This window comes from Sebastes umbrosus, chromosome 18 (assembly GCF_015220745.1).
Source record: "Sebastes umbrosus isolate fSebUmb1 chromosome 18, fSebUmb1.pri, whole genome shotgun sequence".
NCBI classification, from domain to species: Eukaryota; Metazoa; Chordata; class Actinopteri; order Perciformes; family Sebastidae; genus Sebastes; species Sebastes umbrosus.
This window is the reverse complement of record NC_051286.1, coordinates 17,452,429-17,477,813: the sequence shown is the minus strand read 5'-3', so window position 1 is coordinate 17,477,813 and position 25,385 is coordinate 17,452,429. Positions and strand designations below refer to the sequence as shown.

Here is a 25,385-nt window from a genome sequence, read left to right as displayed (position 1 = left end):
GTCGTGTATCGCTCTGTGTGACTGCAGTAACGAAGACAGACAGTCACAAATGAGCTCCATCAGCTTGGGTTTAAAGGAATAATTTGACATTCGCTCTCTTGCTGAGAGTTAAATGAGATGATGGATCACACTCCAGTGTGCTAATTGTGAACCTACCGAGAGCAGGTGATTAGCGTAGCTCAGCCTAAAGACTGTACACAGGGGGAAACAGCTAGCCTGGCTCTCTCCATGGGTCTCCGAATCCGCCTACCAGCACCTCTAAAGCTCACTAATTTACATGTTATATCTCGTTTATTTGATCCGTATCGTATGGTATAAGTATAAAACTAGTATTACCGCCTCGTGGTTGTATGCCTCAGCCAACCAGTCAAGTTGCAGTTTACATCCATGTCTGTCCAAAATGTCATCACCTCATCATTTTATCCTGCTAGACATTTGTCTGAAATTGTCATAATTAGCATATGAATTTATGAGTCATGACCAAAAACATGTTTTGTGAGGTCACAGCGCCCTTTGACCATCGAAATCTAACCAGTTCGTCTTCGAGTCCAAGTGGACGTTTTTGTGCCAAATTTGAAGACATTACCTGAAGGAGTTCCTGAGGTATTGCGTTCTTGAGAATGGGATAGGGCTGGCCAATATGACGATATATACCGTCAAAACAATATAAAAATGTCTATCGTATATATTTTTCTATCTTGTTACTATCACAATATAGGCTAGGAATATATTTATTTATTTTTTCTATATAATTTCGCTTAAAACTGTTCTGTTCATTTTGCAAGTTCTTGAAATGAGGAAATACTCAGTACTTTTCATTTGATAAGTATTCAATTCACACATGAGTACACAAACATAGGCTTTAACACATGGTTGTTTCATATTGACTATTAATTTATTGAATTATCAGAAAACTGAAGACGGACGGACAACTGGCTTCCGGCCACGGCTGTCACAAGCACAGAGGCATAATGACAATCCACCGTTTTACTCCAGGAATTTACTGGCCTCGGCCTAGGAATAATCACACACAAAACCTGTAAAGCTTTAGAGGTGCTGGTTGGCAGATTTTGTTACTGTTGGACAGAACCAGGCTAGCTGTTTCCCCCTGCATTCAGTCTTTATGCTAAGCTAAGCTAACCAGCTGCTGGCTCCAGCTTCATATTTACTGTACAGACATGAGAGTGGGATTTATCTTCCCATCTAACTATTGATATGATGAACTATTCCTTTGTCAGGTATTTGCCCTTAACTGCAGTTACTGTATATGTGTGAACGTCAAAATAACCTAAGTATCAGTACTATGAGTCTAAATTTTCCGCTTTGATGACGTTCATAAAGCCTCAACATCAGGTCAGTGATCTAAATTTGACAATTTAAAACACACAGCATCACCTAAATCCCTAAATCCTTTTTCAGCCCGACACAGCTGAAGCCCAGCAGCGGTGAAATAACAAGAGCAGTGGGACGTTTGAAGCTTAAAAGCATTGTAGATGGATTTCAAGGCACTTATGAATTATTAAGCCTATACAAAACCTCAAACGACAAACAACAGACCTTTTTCTCAAGCAGCACGCTGAAGACAAAACAAACTATGATTATGGTATCCTGTTTTTTTTTTTATAACAAACAAAACAGTTGCAGTATATTTAGATATCAGTAGAAGCCTGATATAACATGAAAAATGGGACTATACGATAAAGACAATTCAACAGCGTGCTCCTGTATCTAGAGGGAGTGTTTACAGCACATGAGTGAGTTTAAACAATCCGTGTCGTATCCACAGCAGCAGAGAAATGAACACACCGTTTCTCAGCTGTTCTCCTGATCTGGTTTTAAATTCTTTTAAAATCAGTTCCACACACAGAGAGAGGGGGAGTGACACTGAGGCTCATTGACCTACATGTCAACATGTGCTGTAGGAGCAGAGAGGCTGGAATTCAGCGTGTGTGACGTCACGTTAAAATACAGAAAGAAAGAAAGAAAGAAAGAAAGAAAGAAGGCAAACAAAAACACAGTTTCATAAGTCATAATTCATTCAAGATATACAAAAATAGGCAACAACAGCAGTAACTGGGAGGAAAGTGAGGAAGAGGTTTGCATGACAAGTGGGAGAAAAAGAAATAAAGAAAGAAAGATACTGTCCCGACACTATTTTTCCTTCCCGATACCGATTCTGATACCAGAACTTGCAGTATAAGCCGATACCGAGTACCGATCTGATATCAACGTGATAAAAAAATACAGTTATTATTATTATTGTTATTATTAATTATATTATTTAACAGCTGTTTACTACTGACCATGATGACTATCTTTGTTGTATGGCCTGGCTCAGGTCAATCCCTTTGTAAAACATGAGCAAATACATACAGAAAATTAATGCAAGTTACAGTTACAAAGAACATAAATTAATCATATAAAAATAATAAATTATTAAATAATCCGGTTAAACAAGTTGATTTTTTTTCTGGGTTAATAAATTCTGGTATCGAATCAGTGCATAGACTAAACATCCAAATTTTGTGCAGTACAGAACAACTCTTGATAATCATCATTTTTCACACAAGATCTAAAGACATCAGTGTGGGTTTCTCGGACTGTTTGATGGCTTTTTTTTTTACCTATTTCCTGACATTTTGTAGAACAGAGCAGATTAATCGATAATGAAAATAAGCGCTTGTTGCCGTCCTAAACGTCCCTCCCTCTTTCAGTCAATTACCCAATCACTGAGCCTGAAATAACTGTCAATCATACTTTGATCCATTTGAGATATTCTCATTTCAAATGATAAAAACGCTCTAAAGGACCAATTCTCTCCTCTCCTCCTCTCAACCTTGCACTCCTTTTCTCTCCTCACCTCCTTTCACCTCCTGTCCTACTTCTCCCCCGCCCCTTCCTCTCCTCCTTTTCTTTCCAAAAAAATCACATTTTCCCCTTTAATTATTTAGCTACAGACCGACTCTCGTCCACAGCTGCTTACAATAAGTATAACCCAAAAAAAAGTCAACACATTTTCTAAATCCCCAAATCCCAAGTGAGCTTGTAAACAACAAATGCAACAGTCAACAATGTAAGGCTTTGTTTTTCCTCTCCTCTTTCTCCCACACTCTCTCCACGTCTCCGTCTTCCCTCCTGTTCAGTTTCTCTCTGCGGCGTGTTTTCATTTCGATCTATTACGGAATGTAAATAGAGCAACTGACTGACCACTGCACCGGGGATACGACTCCAACACGAATCTCAACTAGCTCTAGTCTTATAGAGTTTTAGAGGAGGTTTATAGGATCTTACAGGCTCCACATGAGCAAAAAAACAAACACTAAGTGGTGACGCTTGAGGATCCCAAAGGTTTATTTTTAGTGTGAGTGTGTGGAGTTAGGGTCAAGCGTGTCAAGGTCAGGTTTAAGGTCGAGGACCAAGACAACGTCCTAATGATTGTGTACTCAGCTGCACCGCTCTGCCCTCGGGGGTGTTTTATTTCTAACTTAATCTCAGCCATCTGAACAAATAATGTTCTTTCTGTGTGTGTGTGTGTCTCTCTCTCTCTTTCTACACACTTACTGTCGTGCGTATTGTTCAAAATATCTGCCCCCCAACGTCTGTCTTACATTCTCTTCACCTCGCCTCGGCTGGTGTATTTTCATTGAATCAACTCCAGCATGTAAATACAGGAAATGACACACATGCCAACATCTGCAACGTTTTTGCTTGCCCTCCCCTTTTTTCTCTTTTGTGTTTATGGAGACAGAAAAAGTTGGACAAAACCACAGCATATGTGTGTGTGTTGATAACTCCTAACCTCTGGGGCATTTCATGTATATCTCACATGAACATAACAAAAGAGTCACTCATACATGCCAGTAATGCAGCTGTGAGACACTTTAAACACACTTTTCCATGTCGCTGCTGCAGCAGGAATGCTGTGAGCGTTGCATGGCTGATATTCAGAAGCCTGCTGCTTCCACACATAGATGCATTCAACAACATCACAAGAAGCGGATCCTCCTTGCTGAGCATCCACAAGGCTGCTCCCTCTGGCTCTCCTCAAAACAAAGTCATCCCCCTTATCGTCCGTGCCCTGCACATGCAAGAAAAGCATGGCACGGTGCCTTGTTTCCCTCCATAAACACGCACACTGTTAAGAATTTCCCAGTAAAATAACAGTACAGAACTGGCAGCAGGGTTGCCTTTATGTTACTGTAAAATTAACATTATTATACTGTCGCTGAATTTTACAGCTTTGTACTGTCAATGAAAAATACAGTTTGAACTGTTTATTAATTTCACAGTATTTTACAGTTAATTTACTGTTTAAAGATACATTATATAGCTGTTTTTCACCTTTCTTTTACATTAGCTATAATAGACTTGTTGACACTTTTCCAAAAATGTCTATAGCTGGCTACAAGCACAGAATGCAAACCATAACAACATGTGAGTGAAGAACAATAAAGCTAATTCACTGATTTTACAATCATGTACAATGTACAAGCCTCACATGTGCAGATCAGGTCCCAGAATTAAAAAAATACTGCATGAAACTGTTACTTAAGATACTTTAGACAGCTGATCAGCAGTAAAGTGATGTTTTTTTAAGAATGCATTATAGTTCAGTTAAAAAACGACCCTATGAGCGTAATTTAACAGGTTTTCTTTTCTCACAGCTCTCACATCTCTCAACATGTTCAAACAAAAGCTGCAACAAGTCATAGTTGCCTACTGTACTTGCTGACCAGCCCTCACTTCTCTCTCTCTCTTCCATTACAATTTTACAAAGAACATCCAGTAATCCACCTTTTTTTTGTACATAGTGTTTTATTAATTTCTGACGTATTTATTTACCTATGCTGTTTTTAGCCATTTTCTCATATATTGTCATGGCATACTGTATGTTTGTCATACTGTAATGTATCTGTGCTGTTTGTGTCGCTTGTGTGGACTGTGTTTTTATACTCTTGCTGCTGCCTCTTGGCCAGGTCATCATTGTAAATGAGAATTGGTTCTCAATTGATTTTACCTGGTTAAATAAAGGTCAAATAAAATACAAATAAAATGAACAGTAAAGCACTGTTTTTAGCAATAACAGGTTAATACTGTTGAAATCCTGCTGTAAATTAACAGCTGTTGTTTACAGTGCACACACAAACACACTAAAAACACACTTCACACACATACAAACCATTCACCCCCCATCTCTCTCTCTCTCTCTCTCTCTCTCTCACACACACACACACACACAGACACACACACACAGTGAAAGCCTCTCTCACATTCCCACAAGCGTACAAGCGCTTTGGAGGAATTGGATGGAGCTGCCTCGTCTCTCTCCGGCTCATTGGAATAAAACAACGCCGGTTTATTCTACTCAACGTTTTCCTCAAAACGCAACAACTTGCTGCTGATATTTTCTTTAAAAAAAAGAGTTGTAATTTTTCGCGTAATCAAGTTTTTGGACGCGAATATAGGGAGTTTTACGCGTCACAGGGACTTCAGCAGCTTCCCCCAACCAGTGATATAAAGGGATATTGTTCCGACCGCAGGGGGAATTACAACCAGAGCCTTTTACGACTTTAAACAAGCGGAATATCTTGAAGGATTTTCCTCGAGTCGTCATCAGGAGCGCCTCTCATTGTCCTGAGCGCACATTGTCTCCATATGGAGGAGAAACGTGCTGCGAGCTGCTGAATAAAGTCAACAACGAGGACACTTTGAAAGGACTGTGCTGCTGTTTCTAAAATCCCTGCAATCCTGTCATCTGAATTTTCATCCAGCATGGCATTTCAGTGGAAGTAGCCTTCAAAAAGTGGAAGATGATGGCTTTTTACTTCCCCCCTGCAGGCTGCAGCCTAATCCAACCCCTCCATGCCTGATGATGGCACAGTGACACTGACACACTTGGCTTTTTTTACAAAAGGTAAGAAGATCTGTTTGACTTTGAAATAATCAAAGTTGACAGCTCTACAGTCGATCTTTTTTTATTTCCATCCATATTTAATGACGTTTTGTTTTAATATTTGATGAAAAAGGACGTTTAACATCATGCTCCTGACAGACTGATAATCTATTAGTGGCTATTAGCCATCCTTCTTCTGTAATTGATGCTGTTTTAAGATTTAATATTATCTAAAATAGTCCAGCATATTCTATGATCTTGTGTGTGTGTGTGTTATATTTCATTTATTGTGAAGGAACACTATGATCTGTTCATTGTGTGTCAAGGTTGAGATGATCAGCCTGTTATCTCTAGTTCTTAGTAGCCTAACAAGGCATGATGTCAATATTCATGCATTCAAAAATAGGTCAAAGGTCATCATTAAAGTGTCTTATTGTCAGCATCTTTTTAGGAGTGTACAATAATCAGCAGTCGTCAATGGATGAACATACAAACATAAACAGTACACTGTGTATTCTCATGTCCCCCATCCCTTCCCTCCATCTCCATACACTAAACAAAAACAAAAAAAAAGAGTATGCAACAAAAGAAACAAACAAACTGATAAAAAAGTATGCTGAAGTATATTTTCTGAAAATGCACTTAATATACCTCAGCAACCCCTTTGTCTCTTCAGAAAGTAAACTCAAGCTGTATTATCTTGAAAGCTCTTAGGTTGTACTTGTTGCATTAAAAGTCATATTCAATATATTATTACTTAAATATAATAAGATTCTCCTTGATGTTCATGGTTGCTTTTGCCAACCAAATCAGTGCATATTTAATAAATTTACTAAGTACAACATTAGTTTCATGTGTAGGATACTTAAGTATATTCAGATTACACTTACATCAAGTCAGAAACTACCACACAATAATAAAAATGAAAAGGTTCTATTTTCAATGTACCTTCAGTCATAATCCTCCACACGTTTTAAGACATATAAAATACTTTGGTTAGAGGAATATATTGTCAAAATTCTTGAAATTAGGCCTACATCTACTCCTTCTGCCTCTTTGAAATATCCAGAGACTGATGGGCACAGGATGTCTCGTACTTTATTGTAGAGTCCATTCTCAGTGGTTGCTTACTGGAGGCTTCAAGTTTCCACATCACACTTGTGTTTGTTTCATATTGGACAATGATTGGCTTCCAGTTGTGATGTCACTAACTCCTGCTGGTACGTACGCTCATATTTAAAGGCCCAGACACACCAAACCGTCATCAAAGAACTAGCAGCGATGAAGGCCAACTGCTGCGTGGCCTCGCGTTGCTTTTGTCTTGGCCAAAAAGTTGCACTTGAACACACTACAAAGACTACAGCAGACGGCCAACTACCACTTAACGTCCTGCGCCTGCATGAGAGGAAATAACTCTCCACAACAGCAGCTGGCAGTAGTCTGTATTTGTCATTCAAAAAGGGAAACAGGAAGACCGAGGACCAGTGGGCAACCTATGGGTCTGGAAAGTGAAGCAATGCTGAAGCATTTTTTCTAATAGCCAGCAGGGGGCGACTCCTCTGGTTTCAATAAAAGAAGTCTGATTGTATAGAAGTCTATGAGCAAATGACCCTACTTCTGACTTGATTTATTACCTCAGTAAACATTGTAAACATGAGTTTATGGTCTCAATCGCTAGTTTCAAGTCTTCTTCAATACGGCATGATATTCATTTAGTAAATTATGGTCCCATTTAATGTCAAATAGACCATAAAGCAGGGTATGCTTTAGGGCGTGGCTACCATGTGATTGACAGGTTGCTACCACAGCGTTTTCCAGTCTGGGAGTTGTCGGTGTTTTCGTCTTAGAACTTTAACCCTTTAACAGTGTGTTTTCAGTTCATGAAAGTTAATTATAACCTTTTGGGCACCTTAGAATGTTTTATTGAGCGTTCGGTTGTACTTAGCTCCACCCTCTTGTGTTACTTCTGGTTGCAAATAACCAAGATGGCGATGGCCAAAATGCCCAACTCAAGGCTTCAAGAAGGCAGTCCACAAGACGTCACTGTGATTACGTCCACTTCTTATATACAGTCTACGTCTAGGACAGCGTATATACAAGCTGTTATTATGATACGTACATGAAATAAAGCAGTGTTTGCCAGCCATTTTCACACCACTCTCACTCACCACTTCCAGATGGCCATGTCGTTGTGAAAACATCCGTGTATTGGAATGATCAGATGAGATGAAGATGAAAAATGAGAAGAGCCTTCTGTGTTTTTCATCTTGACTTTACTCATTTGCTTGCTTTCCTCACTTCCGTTTCTCTTCTTCGTGCACTGATTTGCTTAAGCTGAACAGCCAATCGGAGTGATTTCTCTCACCGTCGTGCTCCGCCGCCAATTTAACATGCTGAATCGGCCAAAACAGCCTTCTAGTCTAGTGTCACACTCTGTACTTACATCGTGTTCTCCAGAGTGAAGGTCAAACATCAAGCGAGTGAAGTAGCAACAAGCAAAACCCATTTCTCAGTGGAGGGAGGCTTTAACAACAGCGGCTGTGGCGCTGGTTTTATTGTCTTTAGTGTGATTTACATGTTGGTGAATTAGGAGTAACTGTCTCCTTGAGAGCTGTTTGAGGAACGAGGCTGACTCACTGAGCCAAATGGCTCTCAGTGAGACACGTTTCGCTGCCAAACACTTCACGCAGAAATGCATCGGAGTTTAATTTGAGAATCATTATAAAGTCAGGCGACATATCTGCTAATCCTCCTTCACACATATCCAGTAACTGGATAATCCCGTTTAAATAGTCCTCCGGGAGGTCAGCGGTTCTCCCGCTTTGTCGCTCCAAAGACTCTCATAGAGATCACAAAGCACCACTTGATAAGAGCTCATCCTAGAGACCCCCCATCTGAGGAAAATATTCTGCTTTATTTGATTTAAGACGTAAGTCCCGTCTCCGTTTGAGAATGTTCTAAAGGGCAAATTAAATAAGAACCGTTTCTGGAAAATTAAACATTAGTGGAATTAAATTATTTCTGTGGGCCTCTAGAGTCCAAACATGGACCCCACAAAGAGTCCCCGGACTTCATTTTGGGCACCGCTAGTGCTTCAAGATGAGTGTGGGTGACTGAAAACAGGGACTGTGAGGGAGACATGAGTCATTTTGTTAGAATCAACAAGGGGATCACACCAGTACACACACACACACACACACACACACACACACACACACACACACACACACACACACGCGCGCCTGGCATGAGCATCCGATGATTCAATCCAAAACTTAATTCAATTGAGTTGAGCTGATTTATCACAGGAGGCAATGACACTGATTCAGTGTGAAGGATGCGAGACTTAAAAAAACACTATGTATCATCAAAATAATGTGGAAATAGAAAACAAACAAGACGGTGAAGAGGGTGTGGGATTTGACACTTGAGCGCTCGCATCAGAAAAATGTGCTGCCGAAAGGTCACCGGGAAAACACAAAGTGACATATTCTCCAGACAGATGACTCACCGTTGACCACGATGTCTGTAGGAGTAAAGCATTAATGCACAAACACACCACGCTCGCTATCTGTTTATCTTTTTACTCATTCTTGTTCTCCTGATACAAATTGCTCCTTTTCCTCCTTCCTGCTCGGTGATCTTGGCATCAAATAAAATGGACTAGAAACACCTTTTCTAATCTAAAATAGATCAAATGGCAGTCTGCGCAAGAACTACAAGAAGGACGGAGAGTTCAGTCAGGGTACTGTATGAGGCTCACGCAGAGGTCTGATTACTCAGCCAGACCAGGGATCATTTATTCAGTCGATTCTGTCGTGGTAGAAAACAAGTTGAACCAACTCAGGACTGGAAAATGAGATAGCTGCTATATCACAAAAGCCCCCCACACAGGTGTTTTCACTTGTGCCTGATTAGACCTCTTCTCAGGACCGTGAGTGTGTGTGCTCTGTATGCTACTTTGCACTCGTTACGTTGTTACATGATGACATCATATAACTCATAACTCCTAGCATAGATTCACTCACCTTCAACTTGGGAAGAGAGCTAATGGCATGGTCATGTAATTACTAAGTTTCTAATTTGTAATTAGGACTGTGAAAGTTGAGATGTTTCTGATGCCAGATAAATATAGCAGCCTAATATCAAAGTCAACACAACATAATCAACCAGAATAACTGAAAGCACCTGTGTGTCTGTGTGGATTAGGGATCAATTTAGGGTTTAATGAACACAGCATGCACATGTGCCTGTGGAGTTTTCAGTCAGGAGTATTAGACAAATTTAGGACTATGGTTTCCAAAAATATCAGGTTTAACTATAAAAAACAACCATTAAAAAATTACCCAGAATAAAGCATATGCCATGCTGTATGATGGAAATCTTTTTATCTGTAATGCTACCTTTAGTTAACTCTAGTTAGAAGAGATTTTCATTTGACAACAACATGAAGTCAAGAGAGTGTCACCTCTCCTGAATTTTTTTAAAATTTAATTTTAACCAAACAAAACTAAATACAAGAACAAATTAACTAACCACCCAACAATTGGATGTTTTTGAAATAACATGTAAGGGATAATGTACAGCAAGCCGGTCATTGTTGTGAAATAAACCCTGACAGGTTGATGGTATTGCATCGCCCTGAAGGGGTTTATTTCACAACAATGACCCGTTAGCTGTGCATTATCCTGTTTATTACACGCTACTTACTTAAAAAATCAATAGTTTGACACAAAAATGGTCCTCCAGAGTCCGACAGCAGAGCTGCGTCCATAGCAACGGTCTGTTATATACATTACAGCGGTCTGCTATAAAGAAATAACAGACTGTAGAACGCCGTTATTGACCAATCAGAACTGAGTATTCAACAAAGCCGTGTAATAAAAGCAGTTATAGACTACTGATCAAAATGATCCCAATAAGACATCGGTACCTAGAGACGCACTGGCTGAAAAACACTCTTGCCCACCACTGCAGATCCCAGGGTCCAATCCAAGATGGTTGTTGATTGTTTCCAGTTGTGGCCTATGAATGCCACGATAATGCGCAAGTCATTTAGAGTGCAATACGCTGTTGATGTGTCATTTGTACGTCATGTAGTCGGTGTTCGAGACCGGTGTTTTGTTTTGCAAGTTACATTAGTGAGGTTTGTCACATGTTGTTTCGTGACGTTTGTCACATGTTTTCTGTAGTTATGTTACGTTGTTTCCATTCATATTTTACTTAGTTTACGTTCTTATTTAAACCCAACCATAACTTTTTTTTCTTAAACCTAACTAAGTGGTTTCGTTGCCTAAACCTAACTGCAGACGTTACTGTATTTTTATTGTGTGGCGAAAAAGCTAAAATGCGCCCTCATGACACGCAGAATGTCCATGTAATGTTGTGCTATTTACACGCCTTCCCACGAGACAGTGTTGCATGGGTGTGGAGCTGGTCAGGGTTCATGTCCTTGCGTTTCTGGAAATGCAAACAGAGAATTTCACTTCAGGGATCAACAAAGTAAATTAGTGTAAAAAATCCCCAACCAAACCAGATGATGCTGATCCTGCTGTAAGGCGCATCATGTGTAGTAATTCAAGTCACGGCTTTGTGTCACATGTCATCTCAACTCTCTGTGACACCTTTCCTGTCACATCCTGTACTGCCGGGTGAAGCAGAAAAAACATCTTTAAACTAATACCGTACTAATAGTAGTCTTTCATGTGGCAGCCCATTAAAACTACAATTCCTGTTTACTTCAGTTTGTTTGTGGTGACATTTCACAAAGCACTCAACACAAGCTTGAATTTGACTTTCCACCCTCTAGGCGGTTATTAGTTTCAGTTCATTTAATAGCAGTAAGCACTGAAAATCTAGTTGATGAAACAAAACATCCTAATTTTTGTTAAAGTTGTGTTATCATCGTGTAGTAATGTAATGCAGGAGAGTGTGATTTGACGACTCCTCCGTATTAGTGTTTATGGAAGCTGTGGGGTAATTCACCATTCAACACGGCTGCCAAAAAGCATCACATTTGTGAGCAATTTTGTCTGAAAACTAAAACCTGAGAGGCACAAAAAGCAAATGTGGACATTGTAAAAAGGATCACGTAAACTTCTTCCATTATAGGTTGATGGTTTCGGAGTTTTTGGAAGGGAAAGGTTAAGTGGATTTCCAAAGATTGTCTCTGATTGTAACGACATTTCCTCCCGGCACCCATTTGGTAAAGTGATTATCTACCGATTAATGTAATATAAAGTGTACACACTTTGTAGTTAATGGGCTGAAACACACAAAACACTATAATCCTTTAACACAGACATAAAAAATATGTCCTTAGACAGTAAGTCGACTATCCTATTCTATATTATACTATAATATACTATATATTATTAGATTGTAATATATTATAGGGTACTATATTGTATTATACTACAATATATTGTACTACAATATAATTATAGAAAATATGGTACTATATTATACTATATATTGTTATACAATACTATACTCTATTATACTATACTATAATTCACTATATATTATACTATACTGTACTATACTATATTATACCACAATCTATTGCACTATACTATAATTACACTATACTGTACTATATTATACCATACTAATATACTATATATTATACTATGCTGTACTATATTGTATTATACTATATTCTAATATATATTGTTATACTATGCTGTACTATATTGTACTATAATACATTATATATTATACTGTACTGTGTTATACTATATTATACTATATATTGTTATACTATACAATACTAAGTACACTATATATTATACTACACTGCACTATACTATATTCTACTATATATTGTTATACTATACTGTACTATATTTTACTATACTATTTATACTATATATTGTTATACTATACTGTAATATACTATATAATACTATATATTGTTATACTATACTGCACTATACTATATTATACTATACTATTCTACACTATATAGTATATCATACTATATTGTACTATAATATATGCTACAGTATATATTTTTATACTATATTATACTGTACTGTACTATACTATATATTTTTCTATATTGTACTATACTATAGTTTATTTGACATAACATGAAGTTGTTCAACTGAATAAGTCAGGTGTGTTATGAGATTTTCCTGAAATAAGAGGAAAATGAATGTCAAATATCACACTAAATTAATTCTTATCAAAAGAAATCTATGAACACGCTCTGCTCCACCAACCTGAACTCCGTCTATAATGGTTGTGCTTGACACTGAGTCAACAGTGGTGTAGGTCTACATGTAAATGAAGTACTTAAGTTTGACCTGGGCATTAATATGCTTGACAGTCTCTTTATTTCAGTACTTCAAGTTAAAAGCGGTGTCAAGAACAGGTTGTACAGAGATCAGATATTATTCACTGCATGTAATGTCATGCAGGTAATTTCTACCAGGCTTTGCAAGAGAACAGAAAGTAAACAACCTTTGTATATTCTGAACATTTGCCAAAACTCAAATTTGGCCATCATTATAAAATAATACAATAGTACTTTGTTGTTTTGAGGGTATAATCCTCCATGTTTGACTCCCAGCTTCATGATAGGTGACCTTAACTGCAGCAGCAGGGGGGTTTCTGACTCTCCATTTAAATCCAGCTCAGATGTTTTTATTACGTTTATTAGAGCGATTTGGCCTTAGTTAACCTTACCAGAGCAGTTTATGACACAGACACAAAAATACATTGTAACTATAATGGGAGACATAATGGATGATATTTGTTCGCTCCCTGCCACGCTCCATTTTCATCCTCCTGCTCATTCCTCTCTCATTACATCTCTCCCTGCCGCTTTCCGTCTTACTCGATCTGTGTCCATATTAGATGCCTTTCTCCATGACGCGTTAGCATACAGTTCACTGAGGTGAGTCATTTGAGACTAACTTTTCTCAGCGTGCTTCTAGAGTCAGAAAAGATCTCTGGAGTTTGTTACATGTAGATCAAAGCACCTCCTCTCTCCATGTCTTTCCCCCTCTGGCTGTCCTCTTGTCCTGATTTCTCGCATCTTTACTACCTTACTACCTGCTGTTTTCGTCTTTCTGTCCCACCTGTCCTGCTCTCTTTCCTCTTCCACACTCTCCATCATTTGCTTCAGCCCAAATCGGATAAACAAGATGTAATCAACACTCCGAACGTGATGTCAACGCGTAAATGTTGAGTGCAAAAATGTTTTTTTAGCAAGCACGTTTCACGCCAAACTCTCTGTTTCCCTCATCTTCTCTCTTCATCCTTGGTGTCTCCCTTTCACCACCTCCTCTTCTCACATCCCCCACCACACATTTCTACTCCAGCATCCTTTGCTCTCTCGTCCTTTCCTCCCCCTCTCAATCACACCTCTTTGAAATTGATGGAAAAGTGTAATCGCTCCAAACCATGTGCTGTGACACAAAGACTCGTTTTTGCCACAAAAAAATATATAAATCCAAATAACGCATGAGAAATGCACCTTTGTTTAAAGGATTTGGATTTAGTGTTATTATGACATACCTGTCATTCCTGTGCACACAGCTGGTAGTTGCTATAGAAACGTGTCACCTAGCAGCAGCAGCACATGTAGTTGCTATAGGGACGATGCATCATGTGACATCTCCTATGGATAATATAGATAATATCACAGAGAAGGCGTTTCAATTTAGAGGGAGATATCGCTGCTCTGAAAGACATGATGTTTTTAAAATGTAACTCGTGTAAGAGTGTCTGTAAATGTCTCCAATAGCAGAATAAATCAGCTGCCTGAGGGGTGAAGTATATTCAGTTATTTCAGCAGTTTTCTTGCCTTCACTGTGAGTATTCACATAAAACCAGCAGGAGCAATTTAGTCATTAAGATGGCTAATTCATGATTAATTAAACACTAATTTAGTAAACTGCTTATTAAAGTAGTGAAGTGGAAAATGGAGTGGTGGATTTCGCATTATTTATAAGCTGTACATGATAAGAGGTGGAACATATTCATACAGTGTGCACGATCATCGTGTGATCGTGTTAAAAGAGTCAAACGTAACACACTGAATGATTTCTTTTAGGGCTGTCAATTGATTCAAATAGTTCATCGTGATTAATCTCAAATTAATCGCACATTTTTTTATCTGTTCAAAATGTACCTTAAAGGGAGATTTATCAAGTATTTAATAGACTTATCAACATGGGAGTGGGCAAATATGCTTGCTGTATGCAAATGTATGTATATATTTATTATTGGAAATCAATTAACAACACAAAAAAATTACAAATATTGTCCAGAAACCCTCACAGGTACTGCATTTAGCCTGAAAAATATGCTCAAATCATAACATGGCAAACTGCAGCCCAACAGGCAACAACAGCCGTCAGTGTGTCAGTGTGCTGAATTGACTATGACTTGCCCAAAACTGCATGTGATTATCATAAAATTGGCATGTCTGTAAAGAGGAGACTCGTGGGTACCCATAGAACCCATTTTCATTCATATATCTTGAGGTCAGAGGTCAAGGGACCCCTTTGAAAATGGCCATGAGAGTTTTTTTTTTTCCAAAATGTAGCGTAAGTTTGGAGCGTTATTTAAACTCCTTCACGACAAGCTAGTCTGACATGGTTGGTACCAATGGATTCCGTAGGTTTTCTAGTACATGATAGCAGTATCTTCGCTCTAGCTTTAAAACTGAGCTTGTGACAACCTAAAAATCGCACGTTCCGTTAATGCGTTAAAGAAATTAGTGGCGTCAAAACGAATTTCCTTTATTGCGTTAACTCTGCATGCAAAAAAGATGTGATTGCAGCAAATTGCACAGACCCACTGATTGGGTGTTGGGTGTTGAGCACGGTTACTGAATATTAACTTGTCGCTTCATGTGGTCACTGCACAGGTTTGACACATTTCTCCACAGTAGAAAGCCGTGTTGTGTCAGAGCCCGAGTGGCTTCTCATTAGGCTGCTGGTGTTACTCTTACGGCAGCATTTTTCACTCTCTGTGCTCCGCTTGTTTCTTGCTCCTCCTGCCTTGTTAAAACTACAGATGGCTTGTTTTCTGCCTCTGTCCTGTCATCCCTGGCAGGAAAAGCGCTCTCTTTTATTGTCCGGCCTTTCTATCCGCTCATCACCCCCACTTTGTCTACTTCAAAATAGTTTTTATCATTGTTCTTTATGGTTCAGGCTTTCAGTTTCTGGTCATGATTCAATGTTGTACGCAGGTAGATGTACACAAATTCTTCTATAGTACATCCCTCTCCCTTTTCTCCTGCTGTTCCCCTATTCCTGTTGTCACCTTGCCTTTATCCATCCCCTGTACTTCAATCCATCCGTTCCTCGTCTCTCAGTAAACGGAGGAAATCTGCTCTTGTGTGGGTTCCTATTTGACGCACACAAAGGAGCGGAAGTAGAGAGAGCGAGAGAGAGAAAGAGCGAGAGGGAGCGCAGAAAAACCCGAGAAACGAGGCTGTTTGTCCTTGTGTGATTCACCATCTGCGGTAAAGCGCTGGTATTACCAATAAGATGATTGACATGAAAAATACATTAAGATGTGAGAAGGAGAAAAGAGGGTAGGAGGAGAGAACGTCTGGTCCTGTGTGTGATTCACAGTTACTTTGAATGCTAAAAGCTTTTGTCTGATTCTGAATCTTAAAGCAGACTTTACTGCTTTGAGATTTGTAGAAAAAAAAGGAAGGACAAGAGCAGAGGAAAGAGACTAAATAAAAGACAAATTAAAATTAGAGACAGATTAAAAATAGATCTGATGGGACAGAGGGTAGAGGAGGAGGAGAAAGACAAACAGAGAGAGAGAGGAGATGAGAAAGTCATCTGGGGTGGAGGAAAAGGAGGTAAAGGAGGGAAAACAATTATTCAGGATCACAACCAGAATGCATTAGCACACAGACTGAAGGTGAGAATGGTAGAGAGAGAGAGAGAGATTTACAGATAGTGTGTTCTTGGAAGAAAGAAATAGCGAGAGAGAGAGAGAGAGCTGTGGAAGTGAGGAGGGAGAGAGAATTTAAAAAATAGACAGACGAAGGTCATGGGTGTGTTCTCGTTCCCATGCTAAATCTGTTTTATCCTCTTATAAACAAAGACAGGCTCACATACACACAAACGTGCACAGAAAACTGGTAACCTAATAAATCCTCAGAACTAGGGATCTCTCAATCAAAACAATAACAAAAGACAAAGTTTGGTGACGTCGTGAAGTAGCCTGCGTTCATGAGAGTTGTTGCTTTCACCACCATCGCCATCATTGCAGTCAGCTTCTCCCGGTTAGGATTTCCTCAGTGTTCATCGCTCAGGAGGTTTTTTATTGGGATGCAAATTATCCACAGAGGTCTCGTCCTCTCCAAAATAAACCGACCCGGTGATTAAAACACTGAATAAAGCAGTTTCATCCCGGAGGGGCTGCGAGCTGAGGTGCTGTTAATGTGTGCTCAGCTTGTTTCTCTGATAACTTAAGACATCCGATGACTAAAATCCTTCATCCAGTTAAAATACATAGATAAAAATGACCTAAAAAGTGTATCGTAAAAAAGTGGCTTAAATGTGCTACTAAGTAAGGTGCTATAGGAGTAATGTCTACCTGAGCAGAGAATGAAGTCGCCTATAATCCAAGCTTCTCTGTGCTTTGTTGACATAGCCGAGCTGGCCTCCCGTGGCCTTTAATGCATGTTCATGCATTTGAGCGTGCCCCACCGGCTCTGCACTGCTCTCATGCTGCGGTTACAGCTGATAATGCCGTCCCAACCGACGGCGTCGTTGTGGAAGCGTAGTGCCCACCCCCCGGTTTCCCCCTCAGGTAAACACTGTCAGCTCTGTCAGCAGTGTGGCTGTTGTTTGCACTGTTAGCACCGTTAGCTGCGAGCCGCCTGCTCAGCCGTCGCCATATTGAGAACCGTGCAGAGGCAATAGATCATGTTCTGCATTGACTAGAGAACCTTTAAAACTGCATAAAAAGTCAATTTATGACAACTTCTGACAGACACTCACAACTCTGACACATGCGCAAAGGAGATATGACACCATTGACAAGCAACCAAATGAAATGGACTGTTACCTTGATTAAAATTATTTATTTCTCTTGTTTGAAAATTGTTGTTAACTTTTGGGATATAAGTACACAACTCAAACAAAAATACATAATATAGGTCTAGTCATTTTTAGACATTTTAATGCTGACGTTACATCTTTAAAACCTTTAAAAAACCTATTATTGATTTAGAATCTTATGGTGGTGGCTGAACAGCTCTATACAGTACAGTGTATGTCTGGGGGCAGCATAAGTATGTTAAATGTGAGTGGGAGCAAGAAAATACAAATGAAAAAGGTTTAAAATTTAAACTCCAGTAGAATTCCATGTGAAGGTGGTGATTCAAACAATCTTACAAATGTCCACTGCTGCTCAACGATTGCTCACAGGTGATTCTACTGGATGACACCTCAACTGCTGGGGAGCACTGTGGTGACATGTAGTTTCATATTTTCACCCAAAATGTTAAACTTCTAGAGCAGAAGTAACTCAATAACAAAAACAGTCAATTAATCTGCAGCAATGAGGGAACACTTGAAATTGCCATCCACATTATTCAACCTTAAATATAGTCGTTTTAATCCTCTTAGTGATGAACGGGACAATGCTAATGTTCATGTGAGCCCAGATTAACAGGCATTTAAAAACAAATGAAGCCTCCCGCAATAAATCTTTGTTTGTTTTAAACCCTCTTCCCTTTAATAACTATTAATAGACATCTGAGCAGCTGGTGAGCACAAAGACTATGATTCATTTGAATATTATGTCATAATTGCAGCACTGTATTTCCAATTTTATAACACCAACACCAACGTAAATAATGAATACAATGCCAACAATGAAAACATAAATGACGGATTTGAATTCAGATGAATAAAAACTAGATTAAAAAACACAAGCCATGCTTGTTTCGCTCTTTTTCTCTTTCTCTCTGTCTGTTTGCTTTCTTTTATATCTCTTATCATCTTGTTTCCTGAGTTTCTCTCTCATACACACAGGAAGAATGCAGTAAACAAACATTGTACGGGGTTAAATGTATGACACACACACATACCCGTGTTGTCCTGAGGGGGCTGCCAGTAAACGACAAAAAAATCTCCAGTAAACAGAGGAGATTGTAGCGAGTGTGTACTTGTTTGTGCTTACATCTGCATAACTGCTAAAGACGCTGAAAGTCTGACACACTTTCCCTGTAAAAAGTGTAAAAAACTGTCACCTAAGGCTTTTCAGAAGTCACTGCTGTACGCGAGGTGACACGCCAGCGTAAAAGAAGGCAAATAAAGCTGCTGAATTGTGAGAGAAGCTGCACTCTGAATATTAAGTGTCTCACACCTACTATATTCAGAGCATCTTTGGCTATGCAGAAATACATATGTGCATTTAGACCTGTTTTTAAATATGGTTGTTTTTTTTTCTTCATGTGAATGTATGTGCATATCAAATGGATGTTTGCAGTTGTTTTTTATGTTGCATCTTTCTGAACATGTGAACAATAGACCATACTAATTGGTCTGCAACAGCTGTGCATCTAGTGACATGGCAGTACAAACATGCACACAACAGATAATGGACATACAGTACATGTTAAACTCATCACTAATTTGTTTCTGTATGTGTATCTGCAGGTTAAGTATGACTGCAGCAGCAGGTGTGCTAACAGGCTTGGCTAAGCTAAAGCGCCAAGACTCCGCCCGCTCTCAGAACAGGGCGTTACCTTCATCGTCAGGCCTAGGAAACGCCCCAGAAGCTGCCCCCAGGTAATTATCTTCTTTTCATGAATTCAATATTAATTCAAAGATTACTAGGACCTGTAAATGAGCTTTTTCATCAACTACTTTGGGCAACAGGAAACTGGTAGCAGTTTAATTTCTATGTGATTCTTGAGCGACACAAAAAACAAGCATTGACATGTTCACAAAAAAATGTGTGCCAGGTGTTACGGTCCATGCAAATGCTTTGCAATCTCTACATTTTTGTATGGTGGCTATAATAATAGATATAAATGGCTCCAAAAACTATAATCTCTGTTTTTTTCCCATATTTTTTATTTAGAAAGCGGAAACGACGCACCGATGTCGTGGTAGTACGCGGCAGAGTCCGCCTCTACTCCGCCTCCGGGTTTTTCCTCCTCCTGGGACTGCTCATCTTGGCTGTAGGGATCGCCATGGCGACGCTGGGTTACTGGCCGCACAGTGAAATCATGCCCTCGGCAAGATCGAGGACTGGAGGAGGATCTAAGACAGCGACTGCTGGAGGAGCTAAAACGTCTGCCACCGGTGAAGAAAGTGGAGCCAAATTGGCCGTCACAGACGAGGACGTGGCTAACTCCAGCACGAGTCATAATGTGCAAGGTAAGGAATGAAAAGTTTACCTGAGTTGTTTAATTAAATTGGTTCTGAAGGTTGACTGAGTCTGTTTCTCTGGACCCTCTATAAACTCTGCACTCCATGGTTTAAAAAATTCAAATTCCTTATATTAAATGGCTCCAATTTCAATAACGAAAACTATGACGAAATATGTTCGTCAGCACCAACGTCATTAAACATTAACGGTGACGATATCAAACATGCAATATCGTTGACGAAAAAAGACAAGACTAAAATGTAGCTTAAAAAAGCTTTTTCATCAGATAATCATAAATTAAAAAAAAATTACTAAGATTAAATTTAAAAAAAAAAAGCTGACAAATTTAAGAGAGAAAACATTTTGACTAAAATCGGATGACTTTTCGGTGACTAAAACTGGACTAAATCGTTCTGAGTTGTCGTTGACTAAAACTGTAATGGATAAAAATGACTGAAATGTGACTAAAACTAATAAGCATTTTCGTTTAAAGACTAAGACTAAATCTAAAATAGCCTTCAAAATGAACACTGAATGACTCACACCTTCCATGTGCTCTGCATGTAGGTACGCCTTCCAAGCAGACTGGGGGCGCACTGACGCGTTTCCTGGAACAGCACCGTCACTCTGAGAGGATGAAGATGTTCGGGCCCTTCACCATGGGCATTGGGATTTTCATCTTCATCTGTGCTAACGCCATTCTTCATGAAAACAGAGACCGAGAAACTAAGGTAGGAATGAAATCGGCAAATCCACCTACCTGGCACCAGAGAAATAAAATACTAGAGTTACCAGCGGACTTTAAAGGTCTACATGTTAGCCAATAAGCTGTGACAAGAAATATAAACAGAACTGATATTGCCTTGCAAGGTTTGAAATTTCTTCAGAAATTGCTTCTTCAAAAGGTTATGAAGGACAAATTCAAACAGGTTTTTCAATTCTCAAACACAAAACCCTGAGTCAATAGAAGATGTAGTTAATATTCCTCCCCATTTCCGTATTCTCATTTCACTTCTTCCTCCACTCGCAACAAAATGAGGAGCAAGCACAGTGCAGTCATCCATATTCATCATCTCTTCATAACTAACATGCAAATCATATTTCTGCCAACCTCATTCCATCGCTATCTCTGCAATTTTCCCTCTGATCACATTTCATCCACTCTTGTGCCCTCTCTCTCCTTTCCTTGATTCGATTAATCCTCCCTTCCCCCCCCTTCCAGGTAATCCATGAGGAGAGAAACACGTATTCCAAGGTCACAAACATCCAACAAACACAACACAGACTTGAAACTACAGATTAATATGCTCTAATGGAATATTTAACATATCCTCAGGTTATTCAAAGATGAATATGTCCGCTGCTATTAATAATATCTTTCTCTTCTGCACTAGATAATCCACATGAGAGACATGTACTCCACCGTCATCGACATCCATCGCCTCAGGCAGAGAGAGCAGAAACAGCACCATCACCGCAACAGCGTCTATGCAAGAGAAGTTGGAGATCTTCGAGCCTTTGGAGCTGATAACGCGGCGCGGTTGGCCAGCAACTCCCTCCTGGCGTTCTCCTCTCGGGCCGGAGGCGGCGCCGGAGGGGGAGGCTCTACGGAAGAGGAGGAGGTGCTGTTAGGTGACGAGGAGTTTCACAGACACGGGGCGCAGGCTAAGTTGGATTGTAGCTTTGCGGGGCTTCTGGCGCCGCTCTACAAGGATCGCTCCTTTTGCGTCCCGGGGCTCGGGTTGGCTCGCTCGGACTCGGCGCGCCACCAGTGGTCGGTGGACGGGGATGGGGAGAAGGGAGGACACCACGCACGCTCTATCGTCTCCTCCTCTATCTCCGCGTTCACTCTGCCCGTTATAAAACTCAATAACTGCGTTATTGACGAACCGGAGATGGAGGCGATCACTGAGGAGGAGCGGGGAGGAGAGAGGAGAGACGGAGAGAGGTCACAGAGGCCTCTGAGCTCCATGGAGTCTCTGGTGGTTCCTGTAGCATCTGTTGCCAAGGCCACCAAACCGCCGGGCTTACACCGGAGCAACTCCGCCTCCTCGTCCTCCCACTGCTCCTCCGTCTCGTCTTACTCCCTCTACCCCGCTCCCTCCTCTACCTCAGGCTGCTGGCTCTCCCCTGGAGCAGCCAGGAGCGACTTTGGCTCCAACTCCTCCCTGCACATGCTCGGCAGCCACTCCAAATCTCTGGACCTGGAGCGTGGGCCGAGCATGCTCAGCGTGCACCCGGAGCAGCGGAAGCACCCCAGCTGGCCCCGCCTCGACCGTAGCAACAGCACCCGTAGTAACGGTGGCAACCGGGGCAGCAGTAAAGGCTACACGCGGCTGGAAGACAGGGAGGAGCAAGGGGAGCGTCTATTAGACGCGTCCGCGGCAGCGAGACGCGAATACAGTCGGCGGGAGAAGCTGATAATGATATCGAGGTCGCATAACAATCTGAGTTTTGAGCATGAGGAGTTTAACAGCAGCACGCTGAAGAGGGGCAGCTCTGAGACACGATTTTGAAGACGTTAAACTAAAAGGTCGAAGACGGTCCGTCCTGTTCTGTAAATTTCTCTCCAGACTGTAAGAGTGTACAGTGCCAGAAGGAAGTTGAACAGCTGCACCCTGGAGAGAGGAAACTCCAACGTCAAACACTTCTTTTGAGTAGCAGGACGAAGAGTAGTGAGTCACGGACGATCCTGCGCAGTCAAAGGTGCAGGCCTCATGTCAGTAAAGACGCTAAATGCCTGCTGTACCAGGTCCAGAGGTGCTGTTCTGTATCTGTGACCTCCGTGGAGGGAGCTACAGGGATCAATAAAGATAAATCGCATTACATCATCAGTCTACTTTAGACAAAAATAGTTCTAATAAAGTTTTAACAGGTTCTCGACCCCTTTTGTTTTTCTGAAAGTGTTACAAGGTTTCGTTCCAGCAGCTGCTGGTGAAAACAAGGACACACTGGAAGCGCTTTGAGCAAGTTTCTTCCTCAACGGATGAGAGTGACACAAAGACAAATCTTTTGTAACAGGGTCAAGGCACAACCTGAGAAATTATCATAACTAGTTTAACATCAAAAAGAAGAAGCTCTGAGACTATAATAGTAATATTAATGATCTTTGTTTGTGTGGCACAAAGTTGCAAAGTGCTTGATATGGTTGTATAGACAGACTGATTTGCCGGTCTTGACACAAAAACAGATCTGTAAACTAAACCGATGCAGAATCAGCTTGTAACTTACAGCCTGGTGTAAACCTACAGTATATGAGAACATGTAATGGCATACTGCAGCGGCGAGGCCCTAAAGTCCAAAAGACATAGATATTAGTGGTAAAGTATTTGTTTTAAAGGTGGTTTATGTATGTTTGTGTGTCTGTTTGATCCTCAGATCGTAGCAGATGTAGACATCCACATCCACAACTCAGACAAAACCAGTTACTATAATGTCAAAACGCTGCAGCAGAGCAGATATGAGTTAAATCACAATGCTGCAGGCTGCAAAATACAATAATGGAGTTCATGTTGCCCCGCAGTCACAATACATATTGCTGCCCTTTCCCAAGAACTATAGTAAGAAGTTTTGTATGTCGGCTACTGAAAACTAGAAGTTATAACTTAAGCCATCTTAAGTTAATGTCTTACGGGAAAATATCTTGATGACGTCACTCAGGATATGCAGTCTATTATTCATATGGTGATCATTTTTATAGACCTGTTCCCAAATGTATTCAGTAATTAGAGAAAGACATAATATTTGAATATTCATAGAGTTGAATACAACCAGAAGTATGAAAAATTAGGGCTGTAGCTAATGATTATTTTCATCAGTGATTCATTTCAATCACTCAGTGCTCTGTGAAATGCCAAATAATAATCACATCTGAGGCATTTCTACTTGATAAATGACTTAAACAACTGAATAAGAAAATTCTCATTGATTCATTTCAAGTCAATCAACACATTTTTTGGCTCTGCGCTATTGAAAAAACAACATTTGAAACAAAAATCTGTATAAAAGAGAGTGTGCTGTACTGCCATCACGCTCACATCAACAGTAAATCACCATGTTCACATTGATCTTGTGCTATCTGTTTGAATCCAGTAAGCTGAAATAGTAAAGTCCAACTGAAATTGCATTTTTCTTGTCCGCTACAGCATACATGTACTGCTCTTGAACAACGACCCACAGTAGCTTCCCTGCTAAAGTCTCCTTCTGATCTAACTTTAAAAATTGAAAACACATCTTGTCGTTGTACTTGTTGAACGAGTAACCAAATAAACACTGACTGAAGAACAAGACTTGGCCAAAACCGAGTATATGGCTGGACTGTGTATGGTCAGACTGTGAATTTGAGGCTAAATTGTTACACAAATAGTCAGTGGTTCAAGTCGTGACGGTACCTGGTTTTCTGCTCGCCATTTCAAACAGGAAACAACACGAAGGCCTGCTCATAAACTTTCTGTTATTCCCTCTAAACAATCCCCCAAAATCTACCTCTGAAAACATTAAGGCCGCTGCTGAATCTCGTTTTATTTTAGAACTAGATCGCCCCTTTTAAGTAACAAAAAAACTATTAACAATGCATTGAAAAAACATGACATGACATTAATTTTGACTACAAAAAGGGATGACTAATGTGATTTCAGTTGGACTTTAAAATACGAGCCTTGCTGTTTTCTGCTATAATCCCTGTTTGCCGACTTGTGTTGCTTTTTATGTATTTATTTTTTTGGAAAAATCTTCACCATGTGATGACGATTGCAGGTTCGACTTCAGGAAACCAGCTACTGAGCAACATAGTAATAATGTCTCAGCATATTTTATTAAAATGTTGACAAGGTGTGTTGTGCCAAACTGAATCTAGCTTCAGTATATATGAGCTGATATGACGCCTCTGTATTGCTCGATATCTCTGTTTCAGGTTCTGTTTGGTTTGTCAGCAGTCATTTTTAACACATTCATCAATGTAGTTAAAACACCTTCTGTGCTACCTTTAATGAGACACGTGTGAACGATAAAACAGCAACAGAGCCCTTTTTAGGAGTGCAGGAATCTTGCCGGAGAGCTTCATTAACTGGTTCCCAGCAGTTTATGGGTCAATGTCCAAAATAAATTGTATTTTCACTGAAAGGTG

The 25,385-nt window shown here is 40.1% G+C and overlaps 2 protein-coding genes across 2 annotated transcripts in view; one reads left to right on the top strand and one right to left on the bottom strand.

The window, feature by feature from the left end:
* tmem244 (transmembrane protein 244) overlaps positions 1-8,113 on the bottom strand; it is an 18,291-nt gene extending 10,178 nt beyond the window's left edge. The window contains exon 1 of the mRNA XM_037751361.1: positions 8,062-8,113. Coding sequence (XP_037607289.1) covers positions 8,062-8,094 — 33 coding nt within the window. The 5' untranslated portion in view covers positions 8,095-8,113. The remainder of the gene's footprint in view (positions 1-8,061) is intronic.
* tmem200a (transmembrane protein 200A) lies at positions 5,262-25,385 on the top strand. Its single transcript, XM_037751358.1, has 5 exons — positions 5,262-5,914; positions 19,543-19,674; positions 19,970-20,268; positions 20,828-20,991; positions 21,655-25,385. The coding sequence occupies exons 2-5, from the start codon at positions 19,550-19,552 to the stop codon at positions 22,774-22,776; spliced, it is 1,710 nt and encodes a 569-aa protein (XP_037607286.1). The 5' UTR covers positions 5,262-5,914; positions 19,543-19,549; the 3' UTR covers positions 22,777-25,385.